Source organism: Melozone crissalis, unplaced genomic scaffold (genome assembly GCF_028551555.1).
Source record: "Melozone crissalis strain CALT ecotype California unplaced genomic scaffold, PUWL_Pcris_2 ptg000018l_1, whole genome shotgun sequence".
NCBI lineage: Eukaryota > Metazoa > Chordata > Aves > Passeriformes > Passerellidae > Melozone > Melozone crissalis.
The window spans coordinates 8,972,309-8,987,539 of record NW_026535796.1 but is presented as its reverse complement, the minus strand read 5'-3'; the positions used below and the strand labels follow the sequence as shown (position 1 = coordinate 8,987,539).

Sequence of the window (15,231 nt, the reverse complement as noted above, 5' to 3'; positions counted from 1 at the left end):
TGTTGCACACAACTGGCAATTATGTCATTGACAAGTTTGAGAGGCAGTGGGGGTGCTGATGGTAGACTCAGAACTGTCCGCACCATCTTTTCATGGGGCTTTTAAGTTGTTTTTAGTAACACCTGCTCTGTAAAAGAAGGTTGACTTCCTTTGGGACTTGGCTGCAACACATCTTTTCTGGTTTGAGCTTGGATGGAAGAAATCACATCAGAAAACTAACTTAACAAGAACATCTAGCTGAAAATAATCAGTGGTCATATTTTCCTGGGAAGGAAGGAGAGGTGTTTCTAAGTGGCTATAAAAGTATAAATACCATCTGTATGATGTATTCTTATTTTTTTCTGGTTTTAGGAATAACTTTTGGATTATGTTTGGAGACACACTGGGTATGCAGACAGTAATTCTTATTCTTGGACTTACATACTATGTTTGTATTATTACAAGTGAAAGAGACAGCATGTATCCAGCCAGTTTCATCCCTTAGTATTCCCTTGTCCTGGGTAGCAGAGGATAGCTTCGTGCTAAGACGTGCTACATTGCATCAGGTGATTTTCTGAGTGCCTCACACATTACTCTGCTGTTTTGCTTTTACCTATATACTGTCTTCTTGTATACTGGTGTCTTCTAAAGTTGTGACTTACTTTTAAATGTTCTTTAACATACAAATGTGCTGCTCTATATGCAGTGAGCACCTCATATCCCAGTGGCAGAGATAAAGTCTGCTTATCTAAATAATCTTGGATCTATTAGCCTGTTCAGAACCAGCAAGATCATTTTCTAGTTAAAGGATTTCAACAGTACCTCTGTAGGAGAGGACACTTTCAGAATATAGCCCTTTAAACTCATGTTCTTAGGAGACTTCTTGATGGGGTTTGTGAGGCACAGAGTACTGGCATCAGTATAAAGAGTTCTGTTTGTCTCGGTGGACTTTGGGAGAGACTGAATGAACTGGCCTGATGTTCACAGTGCAAGGTCCTTTAGAATTAGATGACAAATCACATAAGCTTTGAAGGCAGAGCACTTCATCATCTGGACAAAAAAGGCATCTCTGGCCTCTCCTTTAGCTGAATTTGTGAAGGAGGAAAAGGTCCTTGCAGTTTGTTAGGGGTGAATTTCTTTCCACCTGCCTGCATGACCCTCTTTGCCCATGATTTTGCCATGCCTTTAGTGGCATGTTTGGTCCATAGTCTCTGAGGTTATGATGGACTGTTCCCAAATTATGTGTTCAGTTAGCCCCTCTGTGTGATAGGTATGACACATTCAACAGTCCTTCACAAAGAAAAGGGCTTTTGTCTTGTATTCAGACCTTTAAGCCCTCTTGGAGATTTTAGTGAAATGGGGAGTTATGATGGAGCAGATGGCTTCTAAGGGAGCTTAGTTTATGGATTGCCTCCTTTTCCTTAAATATTAAAACATTTTATGCTACATACTGTTTGATTCTGGTAGTTTGCAGTTCCTTTATGCAGGCAACAAGTACAAGCATGTTCATCAATGATAATATGGCAAAATACTTGATCTCCTTTCCATGTTTCACCTCACCCCACACATTAGTGGGTTGACTCTTTCTTTATGGATGAGCAGCTCATCACAGTCTTTTAGAATTTATTGTCAAGAAGAATTGTGTGTAAAAGCCCAGAGTGGTTCTTAGACATCTGATAGTGTTAAAGCTTAGATTTTTTTCCTTTATTTTTCAGGATTCTAGTGCATGAAGGAGGTAAATGATAATCCCAGAGGACCATCTGTCCTGGAGCAGGCATTGGAACCAGGTTACTATGTGACTGAAAGGACTGAGTGCAAGTCAGATGGTAAGTAAGATAAGGAGGATGATAGTTATCATGCTGTCACTTCAGTACAGATGAAAAACACTTTCATACAGTCCTGCAGAACTTAGCCTAATTTTCAGGTTTTAAGTGCTTTGCAAAGCCCAGATAGCATGGGAGGTAGTTTTTGCTAGATCTTTTCGTGGTGGAGTATATATTTTAACCTAGCTATGGTTCTCACATCATTCAGAGTCCATTTTACCTCCACTGCCTACTTGATGTCTATGCAATTCTTTCTAGATTGGAATTTTAAGGTAACCTAAAGGATTGAGCCTTTGTCTCTTAAAAGCTCTCTGGGAAGTCCTTTCAAATCCAGTTCATAGCTGTTTCAAGCATTTTTTCTTCTTTCTGTATAATTGATTCATGGTAAACTGTAAATAAATTAGTTTTGTTTAATCATCAAGGAAGTGAGTGTTTTCAAGCCATTCTGGACTTGTTTCTAAACATATTCTGTCTCTTACAAGAAAGTGTTTACTGTCTGCTTAGTGAGGGCTCTTAGAGCAGCTAGGGCTTTGAATCCTGCATCCAGTGTAGATAAACCTTCTTTGGTTTTATTAGTTGATTACCTGGTTTATTTACTGGCTGCAGTTAATGCTGCCCTTGGACTGGCCTTTGGTACCTCCTTGCAGTCTGTTGCAGTTTCTGGTTGTTTTTATGCTGGGAGGAGCCAGTGCATCTGACGTGGGTGGGCCCTCAGTATCAACTCCCCTCTGCAATGAAGACCCAGCTTGTGGAAAGAGGGTGCTGAAAACCTTCATTAGGGGATGTTTGGAGGGCAAAAGCATGTGCTCTATGCAAATAAGCTGTGAGGGAATGAGTTCTTTCTGTATAATTTACTGCTAAAAAGCCCTTGATCAGCTGTAATCTTTTTTATGTAAGAATCCCAAAAAACTTCAGGTAGCTTACAGGTATTATTCCTGGGCATTCCTATCTTTACAAATTAGATATAAGGGGTCAGATTTTGACAATTGAAAATCAATGCCTGCCACTCATTTGATTTGACTTAAGGGCAGAAAGGAGGTGCTGTCTTTTCTGTAAGCTCAGAGAGTCATGTTAGTGTTACACATTTTGGATTTTTTTTAACAAACTTGTACAGATCATTTGAGGTCAGGGTTAAACCAAGGCCATGAAACATCAATGAGATGGTGGGTGTTTTATTGAGATGGTGGGTAATTGTGCAAAATAATTGCAAGTCTCATTATGCTAGGACATGTACAAACATACAATAAATGACAAACACACATTTTGCCTCAAAGCACTTATTCTTGATACTTTGGCATAAGTAAAAGCATGATAACTTATGTTACATGACACTTATAAACTATATTAATTTCAAAGCAAGACATGAGCACCATTCTGCTGCTATACAAAATAATTAATTCAGAAATCACTGTGCTTATCAAATTTATCCCCTACTGAAATTTGTAAGTAAAAATATGAAAGTAAAATTTGTAAGTAAAAAATTGAAATTTGTAGTAAAATATAGTTAAAAGTATGGAGTTAAGGTAAATTCATTCCATCCACCAACAGAGAAACCATACCCCCTCTGTTTTTACCTGGATAGCTAAAAAAAAATTATGTGCTATAAATCCAGTACATGATTCTTAGGGCTACTGAGTATGTTCAGAGCTCTTTCATGTTTCAGTTTCTATTTCCTCTCCACCAATGTGACTGCTTTTGGGGGGAAATGTGTGAATGGTTCTGATAGAATACTATTTATTTCTTTATTAATTGTTACTTTTTCTCCTCCTGGTTTATAAGGGTCTTCATTTCTTCCCCTTGTGTCTTTGCTTAAGCTTTGACACTGCCCTTCTCTCATGTTGAGGCCAAAATACCCAGTGTTCATGCACTGAGCCTGCAGGTTGTTCATAGAAAAGATCTTGAATCCAGCAGTGATTACTGGCTTACACTTCATATGTGGGCAATACAAAGGGAAGTTTTTCAAGCAGTTTTGTTTTTATTGCAGAATAAGGCGTGGGTAGTTCTGCCTTGCAGAAAAGCTTAGCCTGGAAAAACCTGGTGTGGGAGGGGAGAAAGAAAAGATCGACAATCATTTAACATGTGACATCAAAGTGGAATAGTTCCAGCAAAGAAACTGTGCTGAAACTTCCCAAGTGAATGTGAGCTGAAGGTCGTGCACTTCCTTTCATGTTAACTTGCTAGAGCCAGCATGGAAGCATTGCTAAAGCACCATGGGAGGAATTCTGTGTCTGGAAGCTTCCCCTGGCAAGTGTGCTTGATGAAAAGTACCCTGAAAAGGCCTCAGTCTGAGGTGGCTGAGCACACTGCTTTTGGCACAAGAGGTAAAGGCACTTAGAAAGTATCAGTGATGCTAATTTCAGCAAAGGCTAAGGTGTAAAAAATTCAAATCCTTGTCTTTAATGTGATGGAAGATGCTCCAATGAATGCTTGAAGTAGAAATCATCCTCCAGGCATTGTTACAGGACTGTAGACTGGCCCTTGTTTCAAATTTGGCAAAGAAAAGGCTAAAAAAAAGTTCAGCTGTCAGAAACACAATAATAGACTTCAGTATTGCATAAAATACAATGCAGAGTGTGGCCAAAGGTCACTTCAATGTTGTAGTGCTTAAGTTGAGCAATCAATTACATTCATACAAAGAAAATACTGCTTGCATTGCAGGGCAGAGAAGCTAATGAGAAACCTATAAGGCATGGCTTGATTAGGGTAGGTTGGGAGGGCAAATTAAAATTCTGCAATATTTCTTTGGAAACTGTTAGAATATGTTTATGCCAGCCAGTTAATACAGATGGTGGAGCCATAAAATTATGGACTAGATTGAAAAATTACATTTTAAGTAATCATAACTTTACTTATTTCACAGAAATGCTTCCTCTTCACATGCTCACATCCAGCACCGTGCATGAAGCAAAAAACAGAGTGAGTGAAATGAAACTGGATGATGTTTCTGGAGGTTGGAAAAGTTTTGCTGTAGCTGCACGACAGAGCCACGAGCTGCTCTTGTGCGGGTGGGAAAGAGGATACAGATAAAAGAGGTCACATGAGTCTGTGGGGATGAGCAAAATTAACATGCTATTTCTGAAGGAATGTGCACTTGGGTTGACAGTTTGAATTTGAAGGCTTTCAGTCAAATCTTTATTAAAGCAAGTTTTATTCTGCAGTGTGTATACAAAACACTGTAGAAAATTAAAGAAATAAAAGTCTCAGTTAATCTTTTAATAGCATTTAAGAATCAGAGAGATGATGAGGATGAGGCAGTTTGCAGTGCCAAGGAACACACTCTTCAAGTCAATGACCCTGATTTCAATCAAGAGTTAAATTGAAAATCAGTCCCTTCTTTTTGACAAGCATTTGTTTGATCAATTATCATGTGCCAGTTTTAGTTCTATGATCTTATTGATTTAGATAGTTCTATTGATTTAGAACAGTTTTAATACAGTTTCTTTCAGTATTATCATATCTTTATTAAGGGCTGGGTAATTTCTTGGGTTTTGGCAGATTTTTTCTGTTAATGCTTTTTACACTTGATCCTTTCTCAAACTAGGCAGGTGGTGAGTTGACTTGATGCTCTTCATTCTCCTGTGCTCTGCATAAAATTGTCTTGCTTCACACTATGTAAAGGTAATTGGTAAACTGGCATTTGTAATTTAAAGGCTTGACCCTGTTGATGGTGTTCCCTGATGTATGTTTACTCCTCTGCCAGCTCCATTAGCCCAGCACAGCAGTCACAACATCAAGGATATCTTATTGTTGAATACCCAGGGTATGACTTTGTTATTCACACTGGGATTTCATACGGTGTTTAAGGGAACTGATTATTTGCAGAAGTTCCAGTGAAAGCTGGAAATTTTTGATACCTTTCAGACATACTGCATGAAAACACAACAGAATCATTTGCTGATATGTTCTTGGATTTGACTCTTCAAACCTTATAATTTGAAAGGTTTAACAATGTACAGAGAATGATGAGCATATACTGACAAAACATTGGGGCATACTTAATATGATAAGATCCAGGACCTCTAGCAGACAGGCAGCTGTATTTCAAAGGTAGAGCACAGAGTCTGGAGTTCTTAAAACAGTTTCTCTCCATCCCTATGGAGATTGGCATCCTAAGTCCAAGGTGAAAATACATTCTACTGTGTGTCCACTGCTATTCAGGCAGCAAAATAGTATTTCCGGGCTGTCACTCCCCCGCCAAGGAATATTCAGGGCTGTTCTGCCAATCCTCCTTTCATCATTCATATTAGAGCAGTTCTCCCCTCATTGCTCATGCCTCTGTGTGTAGGTCCTACCTTTTAAGCGTGTTCTTTGGCAATAGATACTGTCACAGAATATCAATTTGACCAGATGTGCTTTGTTAGAATGAGGTCTGGTGGCACCAACTTTTTGTTTTTGCCTTCTTGTGCTCTGATGAAAGAAATATGGGCATATGGACCTGAGGAGAGCAACAGCAAGCTCCAGTTACAGCCCTGCTCCAGATGGTCACGGGGTGAAGGACTGTGGTTGTAGTTTGTTCCTGCTGTGCTGTCAGATGTAGATGTGGCAGCCTGTGCATCATGACGACAAAGAGGTGGGCGTGGGGGATATCCCCTGAAGTTGCATTGCTCACCTTGGCATTTCTACCTGTAAGGCCATGTTCCACCCCTGTGAGAGGTGACAGAACTGGGGTTCTGTTAGTCCCTGGTCAGCACTGTAACTCTTCCCCATGTGGGACTTTCTCAGCCTTTGTGCAGGTGCAAATAGCATAAACATCACTTGCAGTGTAAGATTTGGAGTGCTGGGCTGTCCTCACACTGCCCAGTTTGTAGTATTTTATGTTCTCACAACTGTACCTGTATTTTCTTAATTGTGAGTGTCAGCAGACACATTTGTGTGCTGTATTCACAGGCACAATTAAAAGAAAGCAAAAGCACGTGGTAGGCAGCAGTTTGAAAACCATGTCAGTCTCAGTTTCAAAAACAACTGTGTGGTGTTCTCTCACTGTCAGTGTGAAGTGTAATCCATATTTTTAAGCTGCTTTTGAAAATGAAACTTGGGCCTGTCTTTTGAGGAACAATTATTGTTTCAGCAGAACTAGGGCTCTATCTAGGGGCATTGGAGCTTTTGTAAATTTTCCTAGGCCTTTCAAAAATCTGGCCTCTTGATGCCCTAAGTCTGTTAGGCATGAGAAACCCACTAGAAAAATGAATCAAAATCTGTGCCTGACTTCTGCGGCTTCAAGCCTGAAAATTTTAAGTAAGAGCTCGCAATTGTAATTGGGAAATAGCAATCACCAAAAAGTCTAACTATATTTTTTTTTTCTGTTTTAGAGTTTAGAGCAAGATATTTCAGAGGAGAGGGAGGGAAGACTCTCTATCTTAATTCTGAGGTTATTTAATACCCAAGAGGAAGTTTTCAGTATGCTGTACTTCTTGCATATGCTACCTTGTTTGAGTTGAGCTACTGCCAGATGCTGTTTTTAGTCTCCACTCAGTCCTTCTGTCAGGCTTTTCACACTCCTCCTCCTCCTGTGGGCTTCTCTTCTATGGCCTTGTATTTATTTTCCTTCTTTCCTCTTATCAGACATTTGCTTTTCCATTAATCCCAAACATACACCTTCTTTTGCCATCTTGTTTTATCTTCTTTCTCTGCTTGTTGTTGCAAGTTCATTGTCTAGTGGCTTTGTAGGACCCGGTTTAATGCCATAGAACACAGTTTTTGAAGTCAAAAGTACTGAAGAGTATCCCTGCTTCAGGGATGTGACATCCAAAACAGTGCAGTATTTTGTACACGCTGTTACTTACTAAATTATATGCATGTCTCATGGGCACTGGTTTGGTTGGTGGGCTAACTGATTAATTAATGGACGAACTAATATCATAGATAAAATAAGCTGAAAATCAGCCTGGTAAAACAATTAGTAATTTTTGAGAACAGAACTCTGCTGACATGTCACATGGTCTGTATGCAACAGTTTTATAAACTTTGTAAAGCTTGTTCTTCAGCATCAGGGACTGTCACAGAAGATAAGTTTGACACCCTTTGGAAATCTAATGTTGTCACCATATCTCAAACCTCTACTGTTTCTGGAAATCATGGTTTCTTGACCACTGCCTTACTAGTTTGCTGACTGAGGTTTCATGCTTCCCTATGCCTGCTGGTGACATCACCATGGGGAAGTGCAAGAAGCCTCAATGGACAAAGTACTTCAGTAAGGACAGCATTAAGAGGTGAGCAGCTGTGGAGTGCCAACCTCAAGAATTAGGAGTTTTAATGGTGGAATATTTTCTTCATTGTATCACTGTTCTGTCTTGTAAAGAAATCTTGGGAACCTAAGACTTGCTTTGTTTGTGAATCTTATCTCTTTCCACCTACACATGGTCTCTGATCTTTGTTCAGATCTGGGCCTTCTCTGCATCTTCACAAGGGAAACTCTAAAAGGAGAGAGGAGGGAATGCAAGGATTGACAAGTTAAAAACACTGATGGAGAGCAGGCATTGGCTCATGCTTGGCTGAAGCAGTCTCCCAACCCTGCTAGCTGAGAAGAGTTGTCAAAGAAGAGATGATCGTGGTATGGTCTCGCCCATTGGATTTGTTAGATTTCCAACTGCAGTGTGTTGCACTGGGAGATTTGGTTGAATGCAGCTTGGGAGTTCCCCGTGGCTCTTTCACCACAAATGAACTTTCCAACTGAGATCTGGCTGTGTTGCAAAAAGGGAGTCATAGTCAAGCATGTTATTGAAAAATAGAACAGGAAGGGGAGTGAAGCTTCCTTTGGAGCATTCAGAGTGGAACTGAGGAGCTTAAACTCTCAGTTTAAGTGGAGAAAGGAGAGATTCAGGCACTCCATGAGAGGAATATGGAGCTCTTCAAAAGAAGAGTAAATACTGACAGGTTTGATTCTTTTGCAGTACATTTTCACAACATCTGTCAAGCTTCCTTTAAAAATACCCAGTCAGCTCTGGCTTGACTGTGGATGTTTTTCACACTTCCCAGTGTATGGAATTGGCATTTGAATTTCACAAACAAATCTACCAGCTTATTAAATTCATCCACCTGCTCATGCAAATGGCAATGCAGTAGGTTGAGTTTGTTCTCATGTGTTTTTCATCCCAGATTTTTGGTTGTCATTTAAGCTTTACAGAGTCTATTCTGCTCAGGTCCCCTGATTTGCTGTATCCTATATAATTTCATCCTCGGGATTGCACCCACCACTGCAGTATGTGGTAGCACTGGGTTGTTAGGCTGTTCTCCCCATGGGATCTGAATGCCTCTTCCCTGTGAGCTGTAGGCTTTCTGTGTGCTGCACCCCATGCTGTGGCAGCAAGCTGCCTGGATATTACCATGTTGTGGTTCTTTGCACCTACCAAAGAGTTTAAAAGGTGTCCTTAATGACATGGATCTGCTATTGCTTTATTTTCAACTCAGCTGTTTAGCTAAAAGAATGTGTTATTTAAAAGAGCAATTTCACCTGAAAGCAAAAGGCCAAATGAATTTTTTTTTAGTCCCAACAATAGATGCCATTTGCTGTTGCTGATTGCCACCATGGCACGCTTTAAGTGAGAACAAACATACTACCTCCCTCCAATACACACAAGGCTTTTTCCGAACACATTTATTCATTAAGCATATGTTCAAAGACTACAGCTATTACCACTTTTAAATAGAACCATTTTTTCATTGCTTTTCGTAGAAAAAATGCTACAGTGTTGTGAAAAACCTGTTAATGTTCCAGATTCAATTAACTAACATATTCTAGCAAAAGTCCTTTCTACTCAGGTTGTTTAACAATAGAAAAATAAATACTGTGTGTTGAAGGCTGACCTTCAAATGACAGTCCAAAGCTGCTGCTTTGCACAGTCTTTAGCAGTTTGAATGCCTTTACCTCTGTGTATGCCAAAAAGGTCTCTTACAGAAATTGAAGAGAACCTGATTAGACTGTAAGACTTGGTCCCAACTTCCTTGCACAGGCAAAATACCAGCTGAAACAGGTAAAAGTTTTATCTGACCAATTTTGCAGCCTTTTGATAAGAGGGATGGCACTCCTGAAAGACACTAAATGCCCTCCATTTTGTATGCCTTCTGTGGGAGACAAAGACAAATACAGTGCTATTTTTCAGAATAGGTTATTTTTCTTTCTGTCAGGTTTGTGCAGGCATTCTCAAAATGGCCCCTTTTAGCTTCCTGTGTGCTCACTGGTACTGATAGGTTCTGAATGTTCTTTGCCAGCACATTGAAGAGCCTGTGTTATTTTTCTGTACAGAAAAATGCTTTTGCAACAGCTCTAAGGTGAAGCTTCCTTTATTCTTGAAGTTTTTTTACACACTACAAAAGTGCTACTCCTATTGGATGCACATATGGATTTAGGGATGCAATTGTCTGTTCAGCTGATAAGATCATTTCAAGATCTGTGGAGATGAAAGGATGAACTATGATGTTACAGTTATCCCTCAAAAATAGGACTTGATACTGCCCTGCATACTCTTTTGTCTTCTGTGCCTCTGCTCAGCATATCTGAAATAGATCACAGGGCTTCTACCTGGGCCATGGATAAAATGTTGCTTTTTCCCATTCTTTTTATGACCTTTCCAGCATAATTAATGCTATTGTGGTGATTTGACCTTTGCTGGAAGCCATGCACCCACCAAAGCCACTGTTCCCCCCACTCTGAACTGGACAAGGGGGGAGAAAATATAACAAGTGGCTGATGAGTTAAGGACTGGGAGAGATCACTCCCCAGTTACTGTCACAGGCAAAACTCAGGGAAATTAGTTGAATTCATTGCCAATCAAAATCAGAGCAGATAATGAGAAGTAAAACAAGTCTCAAAAACACCTTCCTCCTACCCCTCCCTCCTTGGTCTTAACTTCATTCCTGCTTCTCTGTCTCCTCTCTCTTATTGGTTCAGGCAGATGGAGAATGGGGGTTATCATTCACTTCATCTTACATTGTTTCTGCCTCTGCTTTCTCCTCAGGAAAGAGTTCTTCCCCTTCTCCAGCATGTGATCCCTCCCTCCCATGGAAGGCAATCCTTCATTAACTCCTCCAGCATGAGTCCTCCCCATGGGCTGCAGTCCTTCATGAACTGCTCCAGTGTGGGTTCCTGGCTGTGGTCCCTCAGGAACAGGCTGCTCCAGCATGGGCTCCTCTCTCCCTGGCTCTGCAGGTCCCCCTGCTCCTGCATGGGCTTCCCATGGAGTCACAACCTTCTTTTGGGCATCTGCCTGCTCTGTTGTGGGTTCCTCCAGAGGCTGCAGGTGGATCTCTGCTCCTCCATGGGCTGCAAGGGAATCCCAGCTCTGGCACGTCCTGCACTGGCCCAGGTGTTTGCAGGGATGTTCCTCCCAGATAGTCTCACTCCATTCTTCCATAGCCATTCAACATTTGCATCTGTGCCATAACTTTATTCTCCTTAAGCAGATTATCCCAACAGCATTCCTACCATCTAATGTGCTTGGCCTTGGCCAGCTGGCTGGCATTAGAACTGTCAGACATGGGGAAGCTTCTCAAAGAAGGCATCCTTGTGCCCCCCCACACCCTGCTACCAAAACATTCTACACAAACCCTTCAGGAAAGGACCAAGCAGTTTTGTTGTATTTAATTGGCAGTGGGAGATGGGAGGTGCAAACAAAAAAAATTCTTTTAGTAGAATCTTAAGCTGATGTGGAGGAAGACAGAGGTGGGATGATTTGGAAGTGCTGCTCTGGTCTTTAGAAGCTAAGAATGAGATTTACAAGATTACTCAGTACTTTATTCTTCATATTGAAGTCAAGTGTGGGAGGAGACTTGGTATGAGGCATTTGGCATCTCCTGTTAATGCAGATGAAGTGTTCTGGATAGCATAGCAGAAATGCAGCTCTGTGGATGAAATCTTGCTTCCCATTGACACATACTGTCACCCACACTTCAGAAAGAGCATCCTAAGGGAAGCAATTGACTACTCAAATTCCAAAATATGTAATATACACAGCATATATCAACATGGAGACAAAACTGTGGGACAACTAGGAGTCTGTAGGAATATGTTTGGTGCCTTTTTGGTGACCTGAATTATAAATGTTATGAAATCAGGAGCTCCTGAAAAGAAAGAAATGCTCCAATCAAGACCTGACAAAATGATGTTTTTTAATAGTCCAAATTTGTGTTGCATAGTTGAGGAGCTAAATTCCTGTCTTTTCATCCTCAGAATAAGACACACTATGATGGCTTTTATACCTGAAGCATGGGGAGGTTTTAAGAGTGCCTCCTTGTCAGGTGTGCCTCCCACACATGCAGCATACCTGCACCTGCTTCCATGCAACCTCAGATCATCGTCATCTCTGCAGCACTTGCTGGAGTACAGAATGAAAATCCCTAGGCTGTCTGTGATCCCACTCTGGAGCCAGAAGTGGAAATGCTCTGCTGATGCATGACCCAAAATGGTGTTTGCTTGCCAGCTTGGTGACCTGTTGAATAATGTCAGCTCTCGCTACAGTGACTCAACATGAGGCTGTGTGATGTGAGGTGGAGTGGAGCCTTGGGATGCATGAGTCCATGAGAGGTTTGTTTCTCTGGGTTGTTTTGTAGAGTGAAGCTCAGGATTGCTGACAAGTGGTGCAAAATCCTCCCGGGAGAATTGCAAAGCTCATCACCAGCATGTGCTTTTTTCGTGTCACCTTCTCCAACAGAGAGCCGTAACAACTTGTGCATGTCTGCTTATCTATCTAGACAAAACATTGCTCAGTGCATGTTTCCTCCCTGGGAAGAGGATGAGAAGGCAAGCTGTTGCATCTCTTTAGTTTACTATTTAAGGCTGTGTATCCATGTTGATGAGCGCAGTATAGGAATCCAGATAGACTAGACCCAGGACAATTACCACTTTCTACTAAAATGGTTCCATTTTTGTGTTCCTGTGAGATAGCTAGGGAGAAGGAGAGCTTGAAACTGTTGCTCTTGTGACATTTTAGTACCCTAAGCATGCTTGTAACATGAAGGGACTGCAGTTACAGAGGCAGCAGAGTACTGAACTGGAAACAATGATATTTAATTGTGCTGAGTTTCCATTAGGGCCCATAATGGTGTAGCCCTGAGTTGAAATAAGGCTCTGATACAGAGACAAAATTGGTCCTGTTTGTGGATGTCCACGCTCTTATCTCTACAAGTATTTAATTCAAGGATTAATTAGAGGGTCTGAGTGATAGTGTTGCATTCTGAGGAAGCCAAACTGTGCAAGCATAGCCTTTTTAAATGCATGAAAGAAAGCAAAGTGCTTATACTTGGCATAATACCCTTGGGGCTTGTATCAGGTTTGTGGCTGAAGATGATTGTTGAGACTGGTCTTGATATAATTTACTTTGCTCAGGAAAGAGAATGTCTTTGAAATGAATGTGATAGTGACTTTCCTAAATGATTTTTTTTTTTGTGAAGGCTCCGGTGCATAAGATTTGAGTCACTTAGTAAAGCAGGCTATCCCCAAATGAATGACATGAAAACATTCCCATTTGAACCTGGCAGGAAGCCAGCAAATCACCCCTCTGCTTCAAGGTGCAAACCTTCCCATTCGCCAGAACTGAAAGCAGATCTAATACCTACAGAATACCAGGCCAGTCACTGAGGAGACATTAGAAACACACAGTGGTATTAGCATAATGACTGAAGAAGTACTCTAGAGTTTATTAATTTAAGAAAAGAAATATCCTTCCTTTTTTTTCAACAATAGCAGTGTGGCAACACCAATTCCGATTGTAGTGGTATGAATAGCAAATGCGTTCAAAAATGTGTGATATCAGAATATGCTTGTTTCTTTTCATTGTCAGAGTCACTCTTATTGAAGAGGATGTTTGTCTGGTTCTTAAATTATTGCTAATCTTTTTTTATGCATTCAGGCATATTTAAGTATATGCTGTAGTTAAAGTGTAAAGGCACAAAAATTATAATTAGGGTTTGAAAGAGGACAGTTGGTTATCCTGTTTCAGAGAGTTCAAGCCTGTACATTCAGCTCTGCATTGCTGCACCACTGACAGCTCTTGCCTGTGCAAGGCTGATTCATGAGCAGTCTAAGCCTTTATCTCTTTAACTGTGGAATTACAGAGCTGCTTTGTGGGTTTCAATTTTCAGTGTTAAAGGGAGCTTGCAGCCTGGGATTAATTTGGGACAACCAACTCCACTGAAAGTCAACTTGTGGTCTGTTTACAAAAGCTCAAGGCAGCTCCAAAATTATCACCAGGCACTTGAAAATGTTCAGTGAAGAAAACAGCATAAGAAAGAAATCTATTCTTTATTTTTAAAAATATTAAATTGTATCTAATATTCAGTGCTAATCAGATGGACCTTCTGTAAGAGGGTTAAGAGGAAAGGAGAAAAGACAAAATCAAACAAAAGAAGCTTTGAATTGAGTCCTGATTGAAGATGGCAATTGCTAATTATGTGTGGGTGAATTACAAGTTAGTATTCAGTGTCTCTGCCCTCTGAGGTCTGCATTCACTCAAGAGCTGTAATTTCACACCATATTTAATATTTTGTTTTGAAGCGAACACTGCTCTAAGGGCCCTGACTGCCCTGAGAAATGGCATATCCTTTTACTTGATGTTTCACAGGCCAAAAGGAAAAAGGACATTGCCTAACAACGCATCTTGTGGTTAAGACCTGTGAGCGTTAGGAGAGCCATTGTGTATTTGACTTAGTAGAGGGAGTATGATTTAGATGTGGACAAAGGCATAACTAGTCTTGTACTGGGAATTGAGAGCACGTCCCCATTGTTAGTAGGCACATAGCAGTTTGTAGTGAGTGTAGGACCCTGGCAGTCAGACCCTACAGATGGTACAGTAGCTCCCATGTACTTCCCATATGCTTGCTTTATCTGGCAGTGCCTTACTGCTTCTTGTGGCTCCTAGCAATTCCTCTTTGCTGTCTTTCCAGAGCAGAGAGCCCAAGGATTTATTTTCTTGCTCCCGTCTAAGTGAGGCTCACACCTAATTCAGAGTGGTATCAGCTGAGGTATCCTGAGCTGCCTTTTCCCTAGGAGCTCTGTTTCATATGAGCTGTTATGGACTACAGACTTGGTGAGAGGATCAGGTAAATTAAATTACCACCTTTTCTTTTACTAGAAAGAAAGGGTTAGGTATATTATAAAGCAGTCAATATCAGTGTGTAGGGCCCCAGGTGTGAGAGGAGTGCTGTCTGGAACATCTGATTTCTTCCAGAAAGGAAGGGTTTGGTGATAGATCAAATGTAGTCCCCCAAACTCACCCTTCAGTAAAACAAAATCCCTGGTGTCAGGCTGCATCCTTCCCCTTCCAGAGATGACTTCACAGGCCAGCATCCTGCCTTTTAAAACTGTATTTTGCAAATTCTTATGATTATTTGAAAGAAAAATGACGGTATGACTTTGAGAGGATTGTGAGTTTTATTTTTCTCTTTCCCATATTTCTTTTCCTCTGCAGTTATAATTTTTTCATGAACTATTTCTTGA

At 40.8% G+C, this 15,231-nt stretch overlaps 1 protein-coding gene across 3 annotated transcripts in view; it reads left to right on the top strand.

Moving 5' to 3' along the window:
* Window positions 1-15,231, top strand: part of PTPN5 (protein tyrosine phosphatase non-receptor type 5) — a 77,145-nt gene that overhangs the window by 21,109 nt on the left and 40,805 nt on the right. For all 3 annotated transcript variants that reach the window (XM_054276108.1, XM_054276107.1, XM_054276106.1), the window contains exon 2: window positions 1,695-1,805. In XM_054276108.1, the coding sequence (XP_054132083.1) occupies window positions 1,706-1,805 (100 nt within the window). In that variant the 5' untranslated portion in view covers window positions 1,695-1,705. The remainder of the gene's footprint in view (window positions 1-1,694; window positions 1,806-15,231) is intronic.